The sequence below is a fragment of the Gymnoscopelus microlampas genome (assembly GCF_963454915.1).
Source record: "Gymnoscopelus microlampas genome assembly, chromosome: 4".
NCBI classification, from domain to species: Eukaryota; Metazoa; Chordata; class Actinopteri; order Myctophiformes; family Myctophidae; genus Gymnoscopelus; species Gymnoscopelus microlampas.
In genome coordinates this window covers 19168354-19194727 of record NC_139941.1, presented here as the reverse complement: position 1 = coordinate 19194727, position 26374 = coordinate 19168354, and the positions used below count along the sequence as shown (strand labels likewise).

The following is a 26374-nucleotide window of genomic DNA, read 5'->3' as shown; positions in this document are numbered from 1 at the left end:
GAACCGGGTACCCACGGATGATAGAATCGAGATAGAATGGATAAAATCCTAATAATTTAAGGGTCCAGTATTTCTCCTATTAACCCATTGAGACCTGGAACTGTCTCATTTTTAGATTTGAGCTAAAAAGCATTATTTTACACTTTGGGCTATTCAAAAATAGCAGATATACAAGCTCATAGCGCGGCACCGAGTGCCGCGCTATGAGCTTGTAGATCTGCTATTTTTGAAAAATCGTGAAAATGTGTGCATATCTTTGAATATATATCGTTTTAAAGCGAACATTTTTAACTCAAATCTTTGCTTCTGGGGGTCCCTGGAACAAAATATTTTGATGGGGGTCCGCGGCCAAATACATATAATGTTGGGGGTCCTTGACATGAAAAAGATTGAGCACCACTGATATAGAAACAAACGTTTTTCAGAAAACTTGAGATTTAGGAGACATGTAGAATCGGCTTCAGGTCTCAATGGGTTAATAAATCAGGGAAAGGTTGTACTGAAGCCATACTGAAGCCAAATAAGTTTGAGAACAACTGCCGTAATGCCCTGCATTCTTCCAGTAAAACAAATCAAAAGTAAAAACTAAACTAAAGGAAACCGCAGAGAAATGACTCCTCTTACCCGTCTCTGTAATTAACCACCGTGTCCACGATGGTGTTCATTTGCTTGGAGAGTTTCGGGGGATTGGGGGACAGCTTCTCGGCGGGCGGGCGTCCACGTTTCTTCTTGCCCTTGCTGCTCCCCCCCTCCTCTCTGCTGGAAGAGTCCTTGTCCGGGCGCCTCTTGCGTTTGCGCTTCTTCAGACGGATCTCCTCCTCCATCTCTTCCAGGTTGCCGTCCTCGACCGCCTGCAGTGGAACGGGGGAAAAGAACCAGGGGGACAAGGATGAGTTCTGCACTGATCCATGTGTTACTTCAATGGATTAGCTGCGCACAGACAGACAGACAGACAGACAGACAGATAACATAATCTCCACCTCTCTGGTTCCCACCTTGGTGAAGTTGGCGGGCATAGTGAAAGGGCACTTGTAGCAGTGTTGACAGATTTTGTGAGAGAAAAAAGCGGTCTACGAAAACAAGCCCAAAAGAAGCGACTAGGCCGCATGAGCACACACACAGGGGAGTCCCCAGCTAAATGTTATAATATAGCATAAACTAGAAAAAGTGCTCCTCGGAGCACAGGTCTCCGCCAGGTCAGGTAGGTTATTGTGGCCTCCTGGTGGCGCTATAATAGGCCAATGTGAAAAGGGTGGCATTTCTTCCTCGGCCTAATAGAAATGTGCGTGTGAAATTTCATGGAAATCACAAGCTGCGTTCATGATTTGAGGCATTTTGTTGAAAACGGACCAATCCTGCAAACTTTGGAAGCCAATCTTAGGCAATCAGGATGTAATATGGGATAGATCCGTGTTGATCACATGACTATAGAGATACTGTGTACCGATTTGTGTGATGTTTGGATACAATCTGTAGGAGTAGTATCAATAAATGTGTTTTGCACAAATCGGCCTCCTGGTGGCGCTATAACAGGCCAATCTGAAACATTTGGGCCAGAGGTTCTGACTTTGCATCCACGGAGTGTGTGTGCACAGTTTCGCAGCGGCCGGGCCAACGGTGCCGGAGATTAGGTGGTAACGGACGGACAGGACACACGGACACACGGATGCACGGACGGACAGACAGGGGGTAAAACATACTCTCTCGCTATGCCTTTCGGCCTGGCGGATACAACTTGTTTGAGAGTCACTGGTCGGCTTTAAACAACTTTTAGCAAGTCCAAACAAGCAACTACGTTTTAGAAACAAGCCCAAAAAATCACAACCTGCAACTACCAATATTTACAAGCGACCACTGGCAGAAAAACAAGCCCAAAGTCAGACTTGGCAACACTGACTTGTAGCGATACCCAAAAGGGGAATGACTTCTCTGTATCTGACACCGCCTTTTACGATGCAGTGCGCTGCTCTATGTGTGTGTGCACAGGAAGCAATTAGGGATTCAGTATCTCGCTCAGGCAGACCCGGACACAAGGCCTGGAGGGGCCTTGGATCTAACCGGCATGGACACTCCCATTCCCAGATGGCTGTTCTAGCTTTTTAACCACTTTACTGTAGCAGAAATAACTGTTTGAATATTAACCCATTGAGGCCTGAGGTTCCGATTCTACAAAATGTCTTCAAAATATCCCAACAGATTTTTGAAAAAACGTATGTTTCTGTATCAGTGGTTCTCAAACTTTTTCATGTCAAGGACCCCCAAAATTATATGTATTTGGCCCGCCGACCCTCATCTCAAAATAATTTGTTCCAGGGACCCCAAGAAGCAAAGATTTGAGTTAAAAATGTTCGCTTTAAAAGAATATATATTCAAAGATTTGCACACATTTTCACGATTTTTCAAAAATAGCAGATCTACAAGCTCGTAGCGCGGCACTTGAGCTTGAATATCTGCTATTTTTGAATAGCCAAAGTGTAAAATAATGCTTTTTAGCTAAAAAACAAAGAGACACAGATGCGTTCCAGCTCTTAATGGCTTAATCTTCTCCGCTTACAGTATGCACAGCAGCTGACATGAACTCTGGTGAACTGAGAAAAAACTGAATGCAGCAACAATAATGATTTTCAAGGTCAACTAGTGAGCTGTTATACGGCTGCAACTACGTACAGTATTATTCTCTCTGCCAAACCTCTTCCACAAAAAATTGGCGATCTACAGTCCATGCTCACCACGCATTGTGTTGTGATGCGTCGTGAGACTGTACTGTATATCACACCTATTTTGACTGAACGCTCACCTATAATGACATGCCCAGAATGGGGACACTTAGGGTTGGTTTAACATTACCAAAACGTTACAATAGGCTCTATGCACAGCAGCCATTTTGGAGAAAAAATGGGCCTCTTCTGACTTCCTTCACAGGTGTTACCAATGATACTAATGAAGGCTCTGTTCCATTCTGGTCAAACAGAGTCAGGGTGCTGATATTGTGCATGTTGGCTCACTAGAAATACTAGTGGGTCTCAAAGTGTGGTCCAGGGACCCTCATGGTTTCCTGAGAGGGTGTAACTCTGAGAGTGTACAAATGGAACCAAATGGACCCTCCCGGGTCCATTTGGTTCCATTTGTACACTCTCAGAGTTATGGGGGTCCTTGAAATTAAACAGTTTGAGAACCACCGTGCTACACTAAATGGAACAGAGCCTTCATTAGTGCCATTGGTAACACCTGTGAAGGAAGCGAGGAAGGGGCCCAATTTCTGTCCAATATGGCGGCCGTGCATAGAGCCTATTACCCGTAGCCACTGCTTCTCGGTCAGCGCGTCGCTGTAGTCCACGTCGCGGCGGCAGCGGGAGCCGCGTCCGAACAGCTTCTCCTTCTCCTCCTCGTACGTGAGGCGCTCCACCTCCGCGTCGTCCTTGATGATCCAGGACGGCAGCTCGTCCTCCTCCATGAGCCGGGGCTTACGCTTGGAGTTCCTGGCGTCCTCGCGCCGGCGGTCCAGGTCCATGCGCTAAAGAGGAAGAGAGAGGGAGCCAGACGTGAGAGGTGGGTCAGCTCGATATACAGTGTTCATTTCGAAAAATAATAGGCTCTATGCACAGCAGCCATTTTGGAGAAAAAGTGTGGCTCTTCTGACTTCCTTCACAGGTGTTACCAATGATACTAATGAAGGCTCTGTTCCATTCTGGTCAAACAGAGTCAGGGTGCTGATATTGTGCATGTTGGCTCACTAGAAATACTAGTGGGTCTCAAAGTGTGGTCCAGGGACCCTCATGGTTCCTTGAGAGGGTGTAACTCTGAGAGTGTACAAATGGAACCAAATGGACCCTCCCGGGTCCATTTGGTTCCATTTGTACACTCTCAGAGTTTGTACACTCTCCATATAGTGTAGAGAGGAAGAGAGGGAGCCAGTCGTGAGAGGTGGTCAGCTCGATACAGCGGTTGGTTCTCAAACTTTTTTCGTGCCAAGGACCCCCCAAATAGACACTTATTAGACCGCGGACCCCCATTTGAAAAAGATAAGCCAGGGACCCCCCATAAGAGAAGATTTTTACGGCTCTCTAGCAGTGATTTCAACCATTTTAATTTCAAGGACCCCCCAGTTTGACATGCATTAGGGCTACGGACCCCCATGTAATGGCATTTATGTCTCTGGGACCCCAATTCATATTGTAAAATCAATGTTAATTTAACTCGGTTCCATTTGTACACTCTCAGAGTTACAGAACCATAAGGGTCCATTTGGTCCCTGTCCATCATTTAGCTGGGGACCCCCTGGAACCCCCTCAAGTACCCCTGGGGGTCCTCGGACCCCACTTTGAGAACCAATGCGATACAGTGTTCATTTCGAAATATAATTTCGTCGACTACTGCTTTTTCACAACACGTCGCGCTTGTGAGCTTGTAGATCCGCTATTTCCAGCATGCAACCAAGTGTAAAATCAGCCATTTACGACCCCATCACGGCCCCAAAAGTATTCTTTTGGTGCCAAAATCAACTGTAGATTTAGTCGACTAAAATCATATGATATTTAGTCGCTAAAACTTTTCAGATGACTAAAATATGACTAAAACTAAGTTTGAATCAAAAGACTACGACTAAACTAAATGAAAACTGGCTGTCAAAATGAACACTGGCTGGATAAGCAGATGGTAGTGCATGTGTGAGACAAGAGTAGAGCTGCAACTATGGATTATTTTCTGAGCGATTATTATTCTATCATTTACTTTTTCGATTAGTCAAATAATCAAGAAGCAAGTTTTTATGGGGGGAGATTTGTATCTATTTATATACCAACGATGCAAAGACATTCTAATTGATCTTTTATAAGCGACATAATCATTTGGGAAGGCGACATATTACCATTTGAGCTTCATGCCTACCCGACCACAAGATCTAAATGTCTCACCTCTACCAACCACAGTTGTGTTGGTAGAGGTGGTCTCCCTGCTGTTGGTCGGGATACCAATTTTATCCAATCAGGAGAGAGAACTCACACATGATAAAGGATAAACAAGTGAAAACAAGTGAGTTATGACACAAAGAAATGAGCAGACAAAATTGGAACTGGAACACTATAAAATCTAAGCTGATAAATGGGTACTCTCTCCTGATTGGCTGAAATTCGGCCACCTACCTGCAAATGTATTGTCTGTTTATTAAAGAGCTGGAGAGACAAGGACACTCCTGTTACTGAACAAACACTCTATAGCAATGATTACTTTCAGAATATAGAGCTTTGTCCTTTTAACAAAAAAACTTTTGTTTTGACCAAATAATATCACTTACCCTCCCTACCCTTTAGTTTTATTTATAGGAGTACTTATTCAGCTTGTGGGAGTTTTCAGGCTTGTACGTGGGGGAGCGTGGCGGACAATTAGCCTATGTTTAAACATCTCATGTCACAAAGCCTTTGCTGGAGAACACTGAAAGAGGTTTACTGATACCATTTCTCGACACTCTCAAAATACATTCATGACAACTAGCGTTGGCCAATTATAAATGACAGGGTAAGAAAAGGTCTAAGTATCAGGAGGAGTATCTGGAGGAGAACTTAATTGGAGACAGGCTGTCAGACACAGGCCATTATTTAGATGTATTTTTATTCAGGCTGCTCTTTTTAGCATTTATGTTATATATTAGAATAATATTTAATACTAAGTATGTATATAATGTATTATTATCACTAGGATGGACAAAGCACTAAACTGGGGGGGAGCAATTTAAAATGTACATTTCAGAGTACCTGATCACCAGTTCAATTCTGACCCAAAGCCTTTTACTGTGTTATCCTACTCTCTCCTGCCTTTTCCTGTCTCTTTGTCACTGTGCATATCTGGAAATTATACATAAAATGCCCAAGAGAGAAAAGAAATCTTAAACATTTAAATTTCTCTGACATCAAGTATGTAGCAGTTTCGCCCCTTATTGACTGTTGCCAATTACTTCTGTGTGGAAGACCTCTGTTAGAATGACAAAATAAATAATTCATAAGAAAGACGCAAGAGACAAGTTTTTGCAGAAATGTCCCAGAGTAATGGTCTGGTTTGCACTGGAACTCTGGACAGAGATAGAGTGATGGTAACTCAGCTGAGGAACCAGCGAACCTACTGCACCGCGTTTCCACGGTTCAAATGATTATGCAACTAGAAGTGTTAATTTCCAAGCAGTGGAACTCCACGGCAGATCATCAGCTACTTTGTTTTGACTTTTAAGTTGGCAGTGGATATTCAGCCGTTGGACAGCATTGGAAAAGGGAAATGTTATTCAGCAGCTGGGCGCACTGCCTTACACGTTTTATCACCGGCATTGAATACATGGGAGCTAGAATGCTTTCTGTTGAAAGGCGACACTAAGCACGAGTGATGACTATGAACATTGTTGTACATGAATTATTACAGTGTGTAAATTATGATGAATTGTCCACCAGAGCCATTAGGCTAATTTCATGTTTTATTTTTTTTTATTGGGGACTGGCCTTTATTTGCACATTCACACAGCCACACCCAGTCACACAATTTGAAACCCAGCCATTATTTGGCACTATTATTATTGGAGATTTCATGGTGTTCTAGGCTTGAGTTTAGCTTCACTCTCTCACTAAGTATAGCCTGCTGACAACCTTTAAAACAACCCTGGTGCCAATACTTCTAGTAGTGATTCAACTGGTGCACAGTGCACCATTTAGTCAAATGTTTTGTCTTGCGTATATTTCTATAACCCGTGTCACTTTAGATTTATTTGGCTATGCAAACATAGCAGATCTACTTGTAGATCTGCTATTTTTGAAAAATCTTGAAATTATTTTGGGGATTTATAGGATTTGTAGGATTTAGAAAACATTTTTAAGAATCGCCTCAGGTCTTAAAGGAGAATTCCGGTCATTTTAAGTGTTATGTTTGATGTGTGTCAAATCACTTACCAACGTAGAAATGAAAATCGCGTTACTCGACAGATCCCCCTGTCAACCCCCACCGTTGGCATGATACTCCTATCGTGGATAGCCCAAATTCGCCTATTTTAACAAATGCAAAGTCTGTTTTTTTGCTTCTAGTACTCATTGTTGAGTCCCATGATAATGTAACAGGCGCTAAAACTCCCGACAAGCTAACGGCTAATAACAGAACGAGCTAATGCTGGTTGCTGGTTTCTCTCCCGACCTGGCAACCTGGGGCTGCCATGCAGAGAGATAAGCAGCCCCAGCGTTAGCTCGTTCTGTTATTAGCCGTTAGCTTGTCGGGAGTTTTAGCGCCTGTTACGTTATCATGGGACTCCACAATGAGTACTAGGAGAAAAAAACAGACTTTACATTTGTTAAAATAGGCGAATTTGGGCTATCCACGATAGGAGTATCATGGCAACGGTGGGGGTTGACAGGGGGATCTGTCGAGTAACGCGATTTTCATTTCTACGTTGGTAAGTGATTTGACACACATCAAACATAACACTTAAAATGACCGGAATTCTCCTTTAATGGGTTTTCTGGGAACCACTGATGTTTAAAATGACATAAACCCCCCCCCCCCCCCCCCCCGACACACACACACACACACACACACACACACACACACACTACAAATGTCTAGTTTATGCTCCGTCACATGATGGCGCCACACGCCGAAAATGGCAGACCTACAAGCTCACAACGTGTCGCATCCCTCCACGTTGTGAGCTTGTAGGTAGGTCTATTTTGGTCATGCAACGCTGTCATGCTACAAAGTATGAATCGGGCTTTACTCACATACACACACACACGAGCACGCGCATACACACTCACTCGCTCGGACGCACGCGCGCGCGCACAGAGTGGTGTGCCATTCGGTAGATAAGAGATAAGTGTTAAGCAGTGTGTGTGCTGCCTATACAGCGAGATCAAAGAATTTCCTCTCTGCAGTGCTGGTTTCCTCTGCTAACTCCATCTCTAGTCTGCTTTAATGAAAAAGTCGTGTTTCCTTTCACACATTCAGCACTCAGTCACTCTGTGATCGGTTCAAAGATAATGATTCCATGTTTCAAACAGAGAGATAAGCAAAAACTGGATCTAGTAATGCTGTAGATATATGATATGGATTGCCTTCAGGCCTTCACAGTCAAAACTTTGGAGGGGCAAGCTCAGTGAAGGAGTAGGAAAGAAACGGTCTTAAAACATTTCACAACTGTCCAGCAGCAGTTTGGGTGCATATCATTTGCAAAGAACATTGCTTCTTTGCATTAATAGACCTACAGGGTTAGGGGTTATACAAACAAAATGTCTTTCAGTTGCTAAGCTTCCGTAATATATACAGCAATATAAACAGCTGGGTGACATTTATTGAACCAGAGTGGCTCTTCTCCAAGCCTGTAGGAAAAACAGGTACGTAGACTGTGGATTGAGCCGGCAGAAAATATATTGTCACTGCTGGGCAGAAACTTTGTATGTCCAAAACTGTTACTTTTCGGGAAATGGAAAAAAGAACCTGTGTTCCAATGGATCCAATGTAGTTATTATTTATTCACCAGCTAATACTTTTACTCTAACGACTTTTAACTTGGAATCCCTATTTTGGGCATGTTATTATAGGCAAAAGTTTTGTTTGTTTTTTCCTCCAAAATAGCGGAAAATAGCCAATCTATGAACTTGTAGATCAGCTCTTTTTCGCTACTTTTGCGTGCCTCTGTCATACGACGAAGTATGAATGTATGAAGTTTATGAAAAACATGAAATATGGAGGTAGAAGGTGTCTGCCTAATATGCAAAGACAAGCTGTGCACATATTTTTTCTCGGTCATATTGATCAAGCTTGTCAAAATTCCCATCCTAATTAAAAACAAAGACACAAACATTTTCTCACCATGAAGAGCTCAAATTCTTCTTCCCGACGGGCAATCATCTGGTTGAGGGTTTCATCATCTGGCACCTCATCTTCCTCCTAGGGTTGGATGATGAAAGAGCATGACGGGGATGTCCTATTCTTAGCCTCATTGTCTAAGATCACTACTGTGCTGTGCCCGTCATTGTTCTTTCGTGTCTCAGTTCCAGCTCTCAAAGGAAATATAACTGATTCTATAAAGCCTACAATCGCATATTGATTCTAACAAATACTGATTAACCCATTAAGACCTGAGGCCATTCTTAAAAAAATCTAAATCTCAACAGTTTTTTGAAAAAAATCTGGATTTTTTTTTTTTTCAAAAATAGCAGATCTACAAGCTCATAGCGCGGCACTCGGTGCCGCGCTATGAGCTTGTAGATCTGCTATTTTTGAATAGCCCAAAGAAATCTTAAAATGAGACGCAGATGCGTCCCCGGTCTTAATGGGTTAAACATGCTGGAATTGGTCACAAAAGGGTTCAATAATTGTACCGTTTTATGTTGTCAGTAAAACAGACAGACAATGTCGACAGTGACACAACAGATATAGGCAACAGATGACTTACGTTATTCCTTATTCCTTTCTATCTTGCACGCACATTCTTTTATTAGACCTCGATAAACTCTGTTAGGGCCGGGCGATACGACTTCAGATCGATATCACGATTATTTCACACACTATGATCTCACCTCGTTCTGTTCCTCGGTTTCCAGAATGGTCTGCAGCATGACACGGCGCTCGTGGCTGGAGGACTTCTGGTCGAACATGCCGGCCTGGATGACTTTCTGATCCACGTTGAGCTTGTACTTGGCGGCGGCCAGGATCTTCTCCTCGACGCTGTTGACGGTGCAAAGTCGAAGGACGCGAACCTCGTTCGTCTGACCGATGCGGTGAGCGCGGTCCTGGGCCTGCAGGTCCTACAAAAACAAAACAACCAGCCAATAATAATTAAATGAGAAATGGCAGAACCGCAGCCGTAACCATTTTATCACGTGGTTTCATAATGGGCCCAAAAAAGACACAATTGGCTGGACGTCTGTCATCTATCATGTGTCTATAATGGTGTCCTGTCACCTGGGAGGACAGGGCTTTCTCGGTTGCCGCCCCCTCTCTGTGGAACGCACTCCCAACCTACTGTACATCAAAGCAGCCCCACCCTCTCTTCTTTTAAAATGTAATTATTCATCGCTTAACCCTACGATTCCACCATTAGCTGACCTGGTGTGGGTTCCAGTCGCTGTCAAAGATGACGACAGTGTCTGCGGCCTGCAGGTTGAGGCCCAGGCCTCCAGCTCTGGTACTGAGCAGGAAGATGAAGTACTTCCTGCTATTTTTGAATAGCCTAAAGTGTAAAATAATGCTTTTTAGCTCAAATCTAAAAATGACACAGTTCCAGGTCTTAATGGGTTAAAACCCCCCTCAAAACCCACCTCTTCAGCCTTTTCCCAGCTAGGACAGCCCACCTAACCCCAGCCCACAAAACCCACCTAACCCCCTTTTCCGTTGTTACACCAACGGTTTTCACTCCTAGTTCTTTTATATCATTTTTTTGCTTCAACAATAAACGCAGTCGTTCTGCTTATGTAAAGCGCCTTTGAGTTATCTAGAAAAGCAATTCAGACTTGGGTGAGGGGACTGATAGAAGGACAGATACGAGTGGGAAGCCCTGCCTGCATAAACCGGGTGTTAAGCTATATACAGTAAAAATTATTTATAACTTATCACCAACAACATTACTGTACATACATAATTGAGCTAAATGGAAGACACTCGTCCTGGCTGATCAAACCTGCTGAGGTTTTCACACTCCTTCAGACACGTTAGATTGAGCTCTGCGTGACGCAAGTCAATTGGCAGTTAGTACTGACATCCGCATCAAAGCATTTCCTCTCTGCTCAGCGTTGGTTTCCTCTTGCTAACCTGGGCATTACTCTGCTTCCAGTCATGTTTCGTTACAGACATACAGAACTCTCATACATACTCTCTGAAGTATTCAATTCGAATACATTTTATGACAACTGGGTATTTCTAACAGAAAGAAATAGGTCTTCAGCCTTTTGAGAGGAATGTTCTCTAAGACAGTAGGAAAAAGAAATGTCCTCATATGACTTGATTTATACTATATTTATACTATACCAAAATAGCAGATCTAGCTTGAATATCCGTTATGTTCAGCACGCAACACAACTACGTATAATTCAGTTCCTGCCCAGCAGCAGTTAGGGTGCTTATATTCTTTCACCACTTTGGTCCCAAACATGATATATAAAAAATGACTGGTTTTATTGCTGTGCACTTACATGTTAACCCTACTGTTATTGGTGACCCTATGACCTTTCCTCCCGTGCCACCCGTAGGCCAAAGTGTCCGCTTGCCCACAAGATACTGCTAAATCTAATGGGCTGATTGCCTTGAAAAACTCGCCGAGTGCATTCATGCTCCCTGGAGAATGAGCCTTAACAACATGAGTGACCCAGTGAGCTTCCCTCTAGCACCACACTCAGGCCAAAATGTCAACTTTGCACACAAGATCAACAATGCCCGACAGCATGCAACGATATGCTACTGATGAACTCAGAGGGGGCTCTATTCAACTGCCTTAATATATATATATATATATATATATATATATATATTGTGACCCAAGGGTGAGCGACTGAGCGTTCAAAACATACATTAACCCATTGAGACCTGAAGCCGATTCTACACGTCTCCTAAATCTCAACAGTATTCTCAAAAACGTATGTTTCTATATCAGTGGTGCTCAATCTTTTTCATGTCAAGGACCCCCACAATTATATGTTTTTGGCCGCGGACCCCCATCAAAATATTTTGTTCCAGGGACCCCCAGAAACAAAGATTTGAGTTAAAAAAAATGTTCGCTTTAAAAATATATATATTTAAAAGATTTGCACCCATTTTCACGATTTTTCAAAAATAGCAGATCTACAAGCTCGTAGCGCGGCACTCGGTGCCGCGCTACGAGCTTGTAGATCTGCTATTTTTGAATAGCCCAAAGTGTAAAATAATGCTTTTTTAGCTCAAATCTAAAAATGACACAGTTCCAGGTCTTAATGGGTTAAAATGTAATTATTCATCGCTTAACCCTACGATTCCACCATTAGCTGACCTGGTGTGGGTTCCAGTCGCTGTCAAAGATGACGACAGTGTCTGCAGCCTGCAGGTTGAGGCCCAGGCCTCCAGCTCTGGTGCTGAGCAGGAAGATGAAGTACTGAGAGCCCTTTGCGTTGAATTTCGTAAGCAGGGTGGCCCGGTCTTCAGCCTTGGTGGTTCCTAAAAAACATAAGACAGAGCACAGAGTTTAACCAGGAAGGTCTATGTCACTCCACATACTGTGTGTGTGTGTGAGTGCGTGCGTGTGTTATATGGTATAATGCAAAGCAGAATAGAATGCCTAGGGTCATAGCAGTATTAACTCATTCCCTGCCTAGAACGACTAAAACGACTTCTGTCCATAAGCCATGCCTGCCAAGAACGACTAAAACGACTTTTTAAAACAATTAAAAAAATGAAATAAAAAATATATATATATAATTTTTTTTTAATTTTTTTTTTTTTTGACCCAAAGACCAAGGAGATATGATTTTTCGAAGATATAGACTCCCATCCACTTCCTTGTTAACTTAAAACTTAAAAATTCTGTATCTCGGCTCCTGAGTACTTTTTTTTTTCAATGAAAAATCTTGGCAGTGTTCAAACGCGGCCAGAAATAATTCTGCCAGTGAATGAGTTAAAAGATCCAGAGGCAGACACTCAATGATAATTGAAAGGCAGTATGAAGGGATTTAGAGTACAGAAGTCCTGACGTCACTCGTTCATCCCCTGGTTCGTAAAGTAATTTCTCGATGGAGAATAACATTGGGTCATCTTAGAATCGTCTCGTATAAGAATTGTGGTCAAAAAATAAACAAACTGTCTCAGCGATATTGTCAGGGAGGAGGTTCTGTATCGTTTATGATAGTCAGTCACTTATATTTGATACAGTCTGTTTCTGGCGAAAATGTAACTAATTCGGCGGAAGTAACATTAGCGTTTTCTCACCGTCAGTTGATGCTTCATATCCATAAGAGTCAAACCGCCGCGATAATTTGTTTATTTTTGGAACACAGTTCTTATTTGACGCGATATTAACACATCGGGTGCCAGCGTTTTTTCATAACAACTTACCGTGGGTGCCAGCATTCTCCCATTGACTGCGCTTTGCTGTTTGTTGTTTCCACGTGCGTTACAAGCAAATCCACGCAAAAAAAAGCATCGATTCATGTTCTGCCATGAGCCTGGCTACAGGCTGGAACCATAACATTACCCTGCCGAGTTACAACGGGGGGTGGATCGCGCATCGCGCATGACCGTTTTTCCCCACAGGAAACAGATTCGGAGATATAGGCGTTTCAAAGTAGGAAATAGACAGGAACCGGATGGGGGGAAAAAAAGTGTTTCCGGTGAGCGATCTGGCACTTCCTTCGCAGGATTACAATGGGTGCTCCCAGAGCTGCTCTAGCCCCGCCCGCACGGAGAAAAACGGAAAAAACAAAAAGACTGAAATCACGGTTCAGACCGTGTTCGGCACCGAAGCTTCGGAACCGCCACTATGTAAACACACGGTTCAGACCGTGTTTGGCACCCGATGTGCAATTACTTGCCATCCGGCCTGAAATATGCGCAAATGACATGGAATTCTTAGATATCCCAATAGATGAACTTGTGTAGATGCTTGTAGATGTGTTATTTTTGACTGTGGCTGCTATATTTTTCTCAGAGGAGTGTAATTAGTCACCCAGGGGCACAGGCGAATTTCAGCCACACTGTAGTGCATGCAGGCAATGAGTGAAAAAAAAGTGTTTCCGGTGAGCGATCTGGCACTTCCTTCGCAGGATTACAATGGGTGCTCCCAGAGCTGCTCTAGCCCCGCCCGCACGGAGAAAAACGGAAAAAACAAAAAGACTGAAATCACGGTTCAGACCGTGTTCGGCACCGAAGCTTCGGAACCGCCACTATGTAAACACACGGTTCAGACCGTGTTTGGCACCCGATGTGTTAAAGACGTCTATGGAGATTCAGAACGGGGGTGGAAAACCGCAAACCAGGTAGGATTCGGTGCTCTATAATGACCTATTTCTATGACCTATTTCTATGTCTTGCCCTGTTCACAAGGGCAAGACATAAAGTAGCAGTGTATGTTTAACAAGACAATTTGTAGAAGCAAATCATATTTTTTTATATTTATTTGTTTATTTTCCCCGCTTTTTTTCTCCCAATTTAGGTGTTATGCCAATTAATACCGCCCCACTGCTTGCCACTGATATTGTACCCAACAGGTTCCGGATCAACTCCGCAAGTACACAGTGATATTGACACTTACCTCGGAATATCACAGTGTGCTTGAACACGACCCAAACGAGTCAAAGAGTCAAACCGTTTCAAACACAGTTTGGGAATTTGGACTCCAAGGCGAGTAACCTAAACAGAGGATTAGGCCTCCTAATCTTAACCTTAAGTCATAGCACATTGCCGTATAGCTGGATGAGCCAACAGGCTGCTGATCATAGGCTGCCCTTGATCTTTTCCACCTCAGTATATTGAGATGAGACACACGACGCCTACGTTTGGAGGCTAATCCTGTCATCACCACAAGTGTGTTTTTTTGGACAAACCTGCTTCCGGTCAAAGCTGTGCCAAGATGTGTGAAAGGCAAAAATCGCAACTCTTCTCAATAACTTTCAACCCATTAAGACCTGAAGCCGATTCTACAAAATGTCTTCTAAATCCCAACAGTATTCTGAAAAAAACGTATGTTTCTATATCAGTGGTGCTCAAACTTTTTCATGTCAAGGGCCCCCAAAATTATTATGTATTTGGCCGCCGAACTGTTCCAGGGACCCTCGAAGCAAAAGATATAGTTAAAAAAATGTTTGTTTTAAACAATATATATTCAAAAGGTTTGCACATATTTTCACGATTTTTCAAAAATAGCAGATCTACAAGCTCGTAGCGCGGCACTCGGTGCCGCGCTACGAGCTTGTATATCTGCTATTTTTGAATAGCCAAAGTGTAAAATAATGCTTTTTTAGCTCAAATGAAAAAGTGACACAGATGCGTTCCAGGTCTTACTGGGTTAATGTACAATTTGCAGGGAGGTTTAGCTCTACAGGGGTAGAAAGCAGAGCACAGATCACTTCTAAACTCCCAACTACTGATATAAATGTAACTTGCGCACCGTCCAGACGCAGATAGGAGAAGTTGCGGAAGGCAAAGTAGTCCTCCATGATGGTCATGAGAGTGGTCATCTGGCAGAAGAGGAGGACCCTGTGATTGGTGGCCTCCAGCTTGGGCAGAATGCGGTCCAACAGCTCGAACTTCCCAGAGGCCCGATACAGCTCGTGCCTGTGTGGACATGATCAGTGGTAAGTTAACACATTGACTGCCGAGGACGCAATATTGCGTCCTTTCAAATCCAACCCTTCAATGCCAATGATGGTATGTTTCTGTATCAGTGGTGCTCAAACTTTTTCATGTCAAGGACCCCCAAAATGATGTGTATTTGGCCGCCGCCGGCCCCCGTCTCTAAATCTTTTATTCCAGGGACCCCCCAGAAGCAAAGATTTGAGTGAAACCTATTCGCTTTAAAAATACTAGACCATACCCGGTCGACGCATCCGTGGGGGGATATGCGCACCTGATCTGGCAACCCGGGAGGCGACATTGTTTGACACAAAAACGCTAATAAGAAGCTGAGATTTGATGAAATTGAAAAACGGGCTTCACAGTTAAGTTCAGATGGTAATGGTCAATGGCTGTGTGCAAAATCAGAGCAATTGGTCCAGCCACTGAGGAGAACCGGGTAGCTTCACCACTACAGAGGTTACTAGAATTATAGTAGGATTATAGTAGGATATAAGTTCAAAGATTTGCACACATTTTCACGATTTTTCTAAAATAGCAGATCTATGAGCTTGTATATCTGCTATTTTTGAATTGAAGTGTAAAATAATGCTTTTTAGCCGCACTATGAGCTTGCAGATCTGCTATAATTTTTTGAAGATCTGCTATTTTAGAACGAAATTTGTGCAAATCTTTGAATATATATTTTTGTAAAATATTTTGTTCCAGGGAACCCCCAGAAGCAAAGATTTGAGTTACAAATGTTCGCTTTAAAAATGATATATTCAAACATTCGCGCAAATGTTCACGATTTAAAGAAAATAGCCAAATAAATCTAAAATGACAGAGATGCATACCCGGATTGAATGGGTTAATATAGGATTACATTGCATCTGCCCCATGCTCCCCTATAGAACTAACATCAGACAAATTCATGCTGAATGTTCACAATCAAATGGATGTCAAACTGGAGATGGAACAAATACAAATTACGGTAAATAAACGCAGACATTGAGGCTGTCAATTTAAATGTGTCAGGCTGTTGTTCAAAACATGAATTTGTTCGGTAAAGCCTACATCTTCCATTGTGGCAGGTTTCATAAAGGCATTATACTTAACCCATTAAGACCTGAGGCGATTCTTAAAAATGTTTTCTAAATCCTAACAGTTTTTTTGAAAAAATATTAAAACGTTTTTTTGAAAAAATATTTAAAAAATGTTTTCACAATTTTTCAAAAATGGCAGATCTACAAGCTCATAGCGCGGCACTCGGTGCCGCGCTATGAGCTTGTATATCTGCTATTTTTGAATAGCCAAAGAAATCTAAAGTGACACAGATGCGTTCCAGGTCTTAGCTCACAACCTTCTAATGTTATCAAGCCCATATGCTAGAAAACTTGACGCACTGTGAGCTTGTAGATCAGCGATGTTTGCCTTTGTGGTAAGTCCTAATATTGGGGAAATGCAGGATTGTGATGCATTGTGACGGTCTCTTACATGTACCTCCAAGGTACATGTAAGAGACCGTCACAATGCAACTATTCGCTAGAAGCCATTAGCTTCCTCAATGGCAATCACGATGGTTGACAATGCTGTATTCCAACTGCACCGCCTTTAACCCCGGCCTCTTTGAGCTACTGATATGACATCTGTTACAGTTACATCAAGTCGTTGCACCAGTCATCTGTCAGGTTATTTGATATATTAACCCATTCAAACCGGGAACGCATCTCTGGCATTTTAAGATTTCTTTGGCTATTCAAAAATAGCAGATATACAAGAGAAAACGTGAAAATGTGTGCAAATCCTTGAAAATACATACAACTTCTGGGGGTCCCTGGAACAAAATATTTTGAGATGGGGGTCCGTGGCTATATTATTTTTGAGAACCACTGATACTATAGCAAAACTGTTAGGATTTAGAAGACATTTGTAGAATACTCAGAAGCAAAGATTTGAGTTACAAATGTTCGCTTTAAAAATACGGACATCCAAAGACTTGCACACATTTTTCACGATTTCTTAAAAATAGCAGATCTACAAGCTCATAGCGCGGCACTCGGTGCCGCGCTATGAGCTTGTATATCTGCTATTTTTTGAATAGCCAAAGAAATCTTAAAATGACACAGATGTGTTCCCGGTCTTAATGGGCTAAAAATGCTGTTTGTGTCTTAGAATGATCAAACCACCAGACTCCCTGGCAAAAAAAAAAACTGCTCTGACTTTCTTTCAGGGCTTAACATTGTGCATCGGTGCTTGTGCGCCCTAGTATAACCTCAGCAATAACAAAATTGATCCTTTGCGCTGTTGAGCTTTCAAAAGAAAAAGCGTGCGTGCTTGTGTGGCTGTGTGGAGTAGGTACACAAAAAGAACATCTGCCAGTTCCATAAAATCATGACACAGGCCAGCAGTCTCGCAGACTGGGAGAAGATAAATGGCAAACACTGTGGAATAGAGCACAGTGTCACAAAAGCATTAGAAGGAGAAATCTAATTTACTGGAGCCTCCCGCAGATCAAAAAGTTATTAATTTCAGTTGACAGGACAGGATGCTCATACGGCCCAGAAAGCATGAGTGAGCGCGAGTGTGAGTGTGTGTGTGTGAGAGATAGAGATATAGTCAGAGAGAAATGGTACACCATAGCATACAAATTACGAAATGAAAACAGCAAGTCATCTGGAAACAACAAAGATCTGCTCCTCGGAGCACAGCCAGGTGGTAGGAGTCAATCTTAGCCAATCAGGATGGAATATGAAAATGACTAAGACATAATGTGTACCGATTAGCGTGATGTTTGGATATTTATTTTTGTGCAAATATCTACCTTCTGGTGGCTCTATAAAAGGCTAAAAAAAATGTGGCGCAGAGGTTCTTCTTTTGCCTCTAAAGAGTGTGCATGCAAAGTTTCACGCCGATCGGCCCAGTTTTAGGCCTGTTATAGCGCCACCATGAGGCCGATTTGAAAGATGTGACATTTTTTAAATGTAACAACAATGTAACATAATGCCACTCCTGCAAACTTTGGAAGCCAATCTTAGCCAATCAAGAAGTAATATGAAACATTTTAAAGATGGTGTGTATCCAAAAGGATCAAAGTGTTTCCAAATGATAAACCATGGATGAATAAGGAAATGAAAGAGGTATTATATAGGTAGAAATGCAGTGCTTTTGAACAAGGTGACCTAATTCAAGTGAAAGCTATTCAGAAAAATATAAAACTAAATAACTTTATGCGCAGACTGAGACAGTATAATGTGGGAAAAAGGTTTAATGGTACTCTTCCATTGATCCTTCGTGGAGAGTGCATTCACTTTCTGTTTTGTTTCCTGGTATGACTCATTATCATTGGTTAATAAGAACAAACTAAATAAAATCATCAATGTATCCAGCAAGATAGCTGGGGTACGACTTGAGAGTATGGCAGCAATGTATGAGACCCGGGTGCTTAGGAAGGGGAAAGCTATTGCTAGGGATAGAACGCACCCGTTATACAGTCAATACCGACTTTTACCATCAGGACGACGGTACACAGTGCCAATGTTGCAGGCTAGGGCTTCAAGATATATTTATATTTAGCTGCCTGGAGTCCCCAAAGGCTCTACATTGGCCGCATCCTGTTTTCACTCTACGCAAAATATCTTTGGCGAAAATAGCAGATCTACAAGCTCACAACCTTCTAATGTATCAAGCCCATATGTTAAAAAACTTGATGCACTGTGAGCTTGTAGATCAGCGATGTTTGCCTTTGTGGTAAGTCCTAATATTGGGGAAATGCAGAATTGTACTGTTGGATGTACTGTACATGTAAGAGACTGTCACAATGCAACTATTCGCTAGAAGCCATTAGCTTCCTCAATGGCATGTATGTCACTCATTCCGACAAAAAACATTCTGAAAAGGAGACATGAAGGATGCACTTATCGTTGCTGATCCTCACTCCAAGAGGCTTGGGAAGCCTTATTGACTACAGTTCATATCTCTGCTTATTCCTATCTCAAATCTTAAATCGTAATCGTAGTTTGAGATCTTAAAAGAAAAAAAAATGATTTCCTGATGTGATAGGATGATAAACTCACCCGCTGATGATACCATTTGGATAACCCAAGTGCTCTGCAAAAGACTCCTGGAAACAGAGAACAATTAACCCATTAAGACCTGAGGACGCTTCTAAACATTTTCTAAATCATAACAGTTTTTCGGAAAAAAATATAAAAAAATAATTTTCAGGATTTTTCAAAAATAGCAGATCTACAAGCTCATAGCGCGGCACTCGGTGCCGCGCTATGAGCTTGTACATCTGCTATTTTTGAATAGCCAAAGACATCTAAAGTGACACAGATGCGTTCCAGGTATCAATGGGTTAAAGTAAAGTAAAGAAGGAAGACACTGGAGTTTGTGTTTAAGGTGCAAAGTAGATAGACAGACTAACGTTTCCATGTCAGTGGTACATCTTCATAGAGTCCACAATTAATAAGTATATATATTTATGTGTGTGTGCGTCTGGATATAATTGAGTATTTAAAGGGTCTACACCATGAATTTTAACTTTTTCTTCATTTTTGTGTGTTTTTGGTCTCCCCCACCTCTCTTCTGTTCCAACAAATACCCGACTTCGAGCATGCAGGCTTTCATAGGCTATCTGTGGTTTTTATGTAAATTGGTCTGAAAACAGTCCGTCAGATTTGTTCCCCCACCCTACGTCACGTCTGGGAACAATTCCTCCCGTTTTTCAGTTCTAACCCAAAAAAAAAATCCCCCAAAAATTTTTTTTTACTTTTTCCACACAGAACCAGGACATAACATGCATACAAACTGGCTCAATAGCGCCCCGTGCCAAACAGGACAATGTGGTATTGCAGGTGAAAGTGCTTTATAAGCCAGAGAGAAGTTAGTTGGAATGAGTATATCTGAGGCTTGATTTAGGCTCAAACCTTTTGAAAAACGTTTGAGGGACATAAACAATATGATATCAAATATTATTATTATTTTTTAAATTCATGGTGTAGCTCCTTTAAGTATGAGAATATGTAACCCAGCACAGAAAATGCAGTAGGGTTGCATTTGCGATATAAGCTTCTTAGATTAGCTATTTTCTCTGAATGTTCGCCTATTATGACATTCCCAGAATAGAGGTGCTAGGGTTCATGTGGTTAATCTATATTAGAGAGTAAATTTAATTTACATGATCTGGACATTATCAAGACTGGGAATGGAAAATGTATTAATAATGATTTTGAGCTACAAATAATAATTCTCTCAGTATGTCACAATGATCTATTGCCTGTACGGTATCAACATTCCAAGCACCACCCACCTCAATGTGCGAGAACATGTACGGGTGGTTGCAAATCTTCTTCAGTTGCATTATGGTGTTCATCAAGGTCTTTGCGCCACCTTTGCCCTGCAGAGAATAACCAGGGTACAGAATTTGAAAGAGGAAATTAAATGCAATCCAAACATACAGTAATCAACATGTTGTCATTGTAAAATCAATGTGGGACCCTGCAAAGTCATTGAAAACACATTTTTGCACTGAAAGAAAAATGAGAATAGTACCTCACTAACCATGGCAATATTAGTTTTGTTCTCTAAATACTTAGTTAAAAAGGCATAGATCACCTAACTCTGCTTTTGCGGGGGGGGGGGGGTTCACATCCAAAGCTGCAGCGCTCATGCTATTCTTTAGCTTTCCTCTTTATTGGCATCTACTGATAAGTCTTAAATCTGCATTGTGCAATATTTTTTTATAATAACAATGCCTGAGAATAACCTTTCACTGAGACATAATGTTACATGTTTCCCTTCCTTTATAAGGCATGTTCTCAACATCCAGGCTGACACTATCCAAAGACTTAGGGCACCGCTCCCCAAGCCCACGCCAGAATCCACATTTGTCAGCACAAGATGGCTTCTACAGTAAACAATGATTTGCATATGTGCAATCAATCAATTATATATACTGTACTGAAACAAAATAAAAGTTAGGTCACACATAAGTAAGTAAAAAAGTGTATTGCACTTCTCACAGAGAGAATTCACAAAGTGCTTTACATAACAGTGAGACTAAAAACTAAACAAGGATTTAAAGCAGTTAGAACAGAGAGTGGCGTTTTTAGGTTGTTCTTAAAGGCATTGACTGCGAGTCAGAGATAAACAAACACCGCGCCTCCAGCAGTTCGTTTCCCCGACCACCAGGGGGTGACGCAGGAGGGACTTCCATAGAGCTAAGGGGACTTCTGAAGGGGTCATGCCGAAAATAGGTTGCTTTATTCGGATATAATTCGCGGAACTGCCCGCCCCTGCTGGTTCTCTGAATTTTTATTTTTAAATAGGCTCTTTCATGATAAATTGACCACATATATGAAGTTAAACAACTAAATTCTATCCAAACGCTATCTTAAAAGTAAATTCTGTGGCTCAAAAACGAAGTTTGAGAGCGTTTTAAAAACGAAAGTAAAAAGTTCACACGGACACGGACGCGCACGGACGCGCACATGCGTGCGTTAATTTACGCCCCGGACAAACATAAACATTAGGGAAAATACGGATTTCAGAAAGAGGACTGTGTTTCAATGCAGGAAAACACCCCAGCATCATTATATAGTGGCTGATAGAGGGGAAAAATGCAAAATATATATATATATATATATTTTAAATGTAGGCTTAATGTTGCCTAGAATCCCTTTAAAAAGTTGGCATCATTACCTTCTTTCCGTCTTTCTCTGAGCCGTCGGTGAGGAGGATGCCTTTCTGCATGTGGCGGTACAGAACCTTCTGGATGGCAGACATGTCACACTTGATGACATACTCCACCTGTGAGAATAAAAGAGACAAACACGAGAGCATGTCACACGGAGGCGGACCAAATCCCCCATTCACCACAAAAAGCCTACCTGAAGCCCATTCTACAACTGTCTTCTAATTCCCAACAGTATTCTGAAAAGAACGTATGTTTCTATATCAGTGGTGCTCAAACTTTTTCATGTCAAAGACCCCAAAATGATGCGTTTGGTCGCGGACCCCCATCTTGTTCCAAGGACCCCCCAGAAGCAAAGATTTTAGTTAAAAATGTTCGCTTTAAAACGACATATATTCAAAGATTTGCACACATTTTCACGATTTTTCAAAAATAGCAGATCTACAAGCTCGTAGCGCGGCACTCGGTGCCGCGCTATGAGCTTGTAGATCTGCTATTTTTAGCGGCACTAGCCGAGCGGATCCTGCTCTATACCTGACTTTGTCCGTGTGCGTACGTCAACGTTGTGATTGGTCAAGCTTCACGTGACACGTGGCTATAAACACATTATGAACATATATCGATGACAAAATGTATTAAAGGCGCCGCTAGCTTCACACAGGGTGTGATTTTTTAATAGCCAAAGTGTAAAAGAATGCTTTTTAGCTCAAATCAAAAAGTGACTCAGATGCGTTCCAGGTCTTAATGGGTTAAGACCGTCGATTCTACAAATGCCTTCTAAAACAGTAGTTGAGCACACTACTGAATAGCCAACGCAAAAATCTAAAATTACACGGATGCTTTCCCGGTTTTAACTCTTTGCCTGCCATGGCTGCGTTAACGCGTCGAATTCTGTCAAGGCTTTCCCTGCCAACGCCGAGTTTGGACGAGTTTTTGGTTTCAGTGGTTTTCCACTAGATGGCACTGTTACCTATCCTATGGATGATGCTTTCACTGCCTGATGACGACAGACCCGGAAATGATGTAAAAAAAACGTAAAAAAAATTAGCCGACCTCCGTGATTTGTACAGAGAATATTCCATGATTTTACAGTTAAAGTACAGTAGAGCTCGTCGGGTTAGGCATGTAACCCGAAATACCCGGGTTCCGACCCGTACCCGGCTCGGTCACGGGTCCATTCACAAGATGTGACTCCGAGTCCGGGTCGGAGCCGGTACAGTCCGTCTCGGGTCTCGGTTCTCCGACTGTGAAATGGACGGTTCCACTAATACCCGAGTTGACCCGGCGAGCGGGTTTCTCGGGGCTCAGACTGTGAAATGCACGGTTCCATTAATACCCGAGTGGAGGGAGGGAGGTCGGTCGCTCAGAAGACAGACTGGCAGTGACGCAGTCAATGACTGGCTGCTATTTATATTATCATATCACTACATAATGTTATATCATTGACCTAAATGGCGATATATTAACAAGGATAGGATGATTAAAACATATTTATGTCTGTATTAGCCTTGATGATCGTCTTTCTTGACCGAAGGCTCTGTCTGTATTAGGAACAATTTGGACAGGGGTGGAAAACTTTAGAACTTTAGTGGCGCATTACTTTACCTGAGTTACATCTTCTGATAGTTGTACTTGAATGTTGACATGAGATAATAATCCTGTTTAGTGTTTCACTACCACGAGCAAAGACTACAGCGCATATTAACGGCGCTGATCAACACACACGTTGAAAAGCTAGGACAAAGATACCAAGGATTCGACAGTGATGTCACTGTGCAACAAGGAAGTAGCGACGGACGCTACGCCATGTTCGAAGTTGTTTTAAAGATAGCAACTTTAGCAAGGATTCGTCGGCGATGACATCACCGACGAATCCTTGGACATATTTTACCCACTCATTTATATACACCAGTTATATCAAATATTGTCATTTAACGTAAAGCTTTGGTTAATGGTTAAAAATTGTAAAATAATCAAGTTAATATCAACATGTTGTTACTCAAAGCACAATGGAAACTCCAAAGCCAATTATAATGTTAAACAACATTAAATGTGGTTTAACATTAGAAATTAAAGTGGATTATAGTTGGCAATGAAGAAGGATTACAAACATCTAGAACGTGGATTTATTTTTGTATAGCTGTCCAATGAGCATTGACTGGGATTATACATCATAACCATGGAGGCTATACATTTATAGGTAAGAAAGTATGAAACAAGTCTTATTTAACACTGGACAACTTGTACTAATGACGTTGGCAAACAATTTTGCGTTCGGGTTTTTCGGAGGCTCGGGTTATGTACGGGTTCGGCTCTTGTATGTCACGGTTCTATACGGGTGGGTTCCCGACAGCTCTCGGTGCTGTTCGGGTCCGGATCTCAATTTCTAACAATGGCCCCGGTCCATTCGGTTACGGGTATTTTTTTGGCGGGTCCACTCGGGTATCGGTCCTTCATATTGGACCATAGGCCGGGTCCATTCGGTTCCGGGTAAAAAAATCACGGGTCCATTTGGGTTCGGGTATTTATATTTGACCTGTGAAGACCTCTAAAGTACAGTCATTGCTGGCAGCAGTGGTTCACTATAACACTATTGATCTGGCAGTCAAAGAGTGAATGGGTTAAACCATGTTGGTGTATTTGCGCTACAAGCTTGGGCTTTGTCCCACCTTCTCTGGCAGCTGAGACTCCACCTCTTTCTTCAGTCGGCGCAAGAGGAATGGGCGGAGCACCTTGTGCAAACGACGAATGATCAAGATGGTCTCCTCCTCGTTTAGGTCCACCTGAGGAAGTCAGAGAAGAGATGGTTGGTATAGTAATTATGTTACAAGGGTGTCAATCAAACTGAGGTCACGTTCATACTGTAGCTAGATACAGTTGTTCCAGAACACAAATGCCTAATTTATGCACACCAACATTTCTTATTAGCAATCAGTGGTTTTCAGTGAGAGACACCGTCGTGCGACCAAGTATGTATAGTATGAACGTGGCCAGTGTCTCGACCCCTTTTATACACGCGTACAGGGTTGCCAGATCTGCTTATTATAATTTCCCCACAAGATTTTATTTGAAAATATTTTTCAAATAGCTGATGTATATGTTAAAGTGCTCATGTGGCCCATTGTCGCTTCTTTTGGGCTGGTTTTCCTAGACCTGGTTGCTTGTTTCTCTCACAGAATCTGGGGAAGTTTTAGCCTATTGAGAACCTTTTAGAAAAGTGCATGTGTGTCTCTACCAGAGATGTCTGTTGCTGTAGCATGGTAGGAGATTGTATCTTCTTCTCTGGAGGGCACACCTATGACCTGAACATCTTAAGACTTAACCCTTAAACCTATGCAAACTAGCAGTTATTCATTATGGTATGGAGCATCAGGTGGGAACTGGCTGTCATGAGTCCATGACAACCAACAGCAGAAATAAATAAGATAGGCAAAGGTCAGACACTAAGGTCTCAAAAGCTCTTGCCCATCGAGCAAGTACAGGTCATGTTCTACTTTCCCAAAGGTCATATAACAAAAACGCATCTATGAAGTGTGATTTCAGCCCGATTCGAGCACCATTGACTTCCATCATAAAATGTAAGTTAATATTTCAAAATATTCAAAAAATAAGTGGGGAAAAAATGTGTGGAGGTACCAAGATGGCCTACTGGCAACGTTCACAAGAAAATTACAATTGATCGGTCTAAAGCCATTATTTCTAGTTGATGAATATGGTGTTGCTTTTTAGATTGGGCCAGCAATTCGGATACCTGGAGCTGAAATTACAGAAATGTTCTTCCTTAAGTAACTCAATGAAAATTGAGTCCGAAAAATATGCTTTGCAGGAGGTACAGTCTTAGCTACAACGGCATTCATGTTTTGGAATGATTACTGTGTCCCCAAAGCTTTCAATACAGATTATAATCACAGTTGTCTCTTAAAAGTTGTATGCAGGCTCTATTTTTCCTTGCATGAAAATGAGTTCAAAGCACAGCTTATTAACTGGGGTTTCAAAATGATATTAAAGTGCTGCAGACAACAGACTATGTTGGGTAAGCACAATATCAGTCAATACAAAGGACTCTCAAATATTTCCCCTTGAATATCTCTCATTCTCATACAGTAGCAAAAACACAGATCTACAAGCTATGTGTGACACCGTTTCACGATTACCGTTGCCAGTGGCTCAGGAGGTAGAGCGGCCGTCTTGGAAGTCCAAGTTTGATTCCCGACTCCTCCTGGCTGCGTGTCAAAGTGTCCTTGAGCATGACACTGAACCCCTAATTGTGGATGTGTGTGTTGTAAAGCACTGTAAAGCGCTTTGGAGAAAGGCACTATATAAATGCCGTCCATTTACCATTAAGAAAAAATTGGCATAAGTGGTTATCTGAAGAAATTATTGATTTGTTGATGTATAAAATTACAAAACATAAAAAAA

General features: G+C 42.0%; 1 protein-coding gene across 5 annotated transcripts in view; it reads right to left on the bottom strand.

The window, feature by feature from the left end:
• smarca2 (SWI/SNF related BAF chromatin remodeling complex subunit ATPase 2) overlaps window positions 1-26374 on the bottom strand; it is a 69092-nt gene that overhangs the window by 11202 nt on the left and 31516 nt on the right. For all 5 annotated transcript variants that reach the window (XM_084053991.1, XM_084053994.1, XM_084053992.1 and 2 more), the window contains exons 20-29: window positions 24625-24738; window positions 21964-22071; window positions 20573-20659; window positions 19335-19381; window positions 15095-15261; window positions 11987-12150; window positions 9546-9773; window positions 8836-8913; window positions 3296-3514; window positions 625-851 (exon numbers count right to left, since the gene is read on the bottom strand). In XM_084053991.1, the coding sequence (XP_083910117.1) occupies window positions 625-851; window positions 3296-3514; window positions 8836-8913; window positions 9546-9773; window positions 11987-12150; window positions 15095-15261; window positions 19335-19381; window positions 20573-20659; window positions 21964-22071; window positions 24625-24738 (1439 nt within the window). The remainder of the gene's footprint in view (window positions 1-624; window positions 852-3295; window positions 3515-8835; window positions 8914-9545; window positions 9774-11986; window positions 12151-15094; window positions 15262-19334; window positions 19382-20572; window positions 20660-21963; window positions 22072-24624; window positions 24739-26374) is intronic.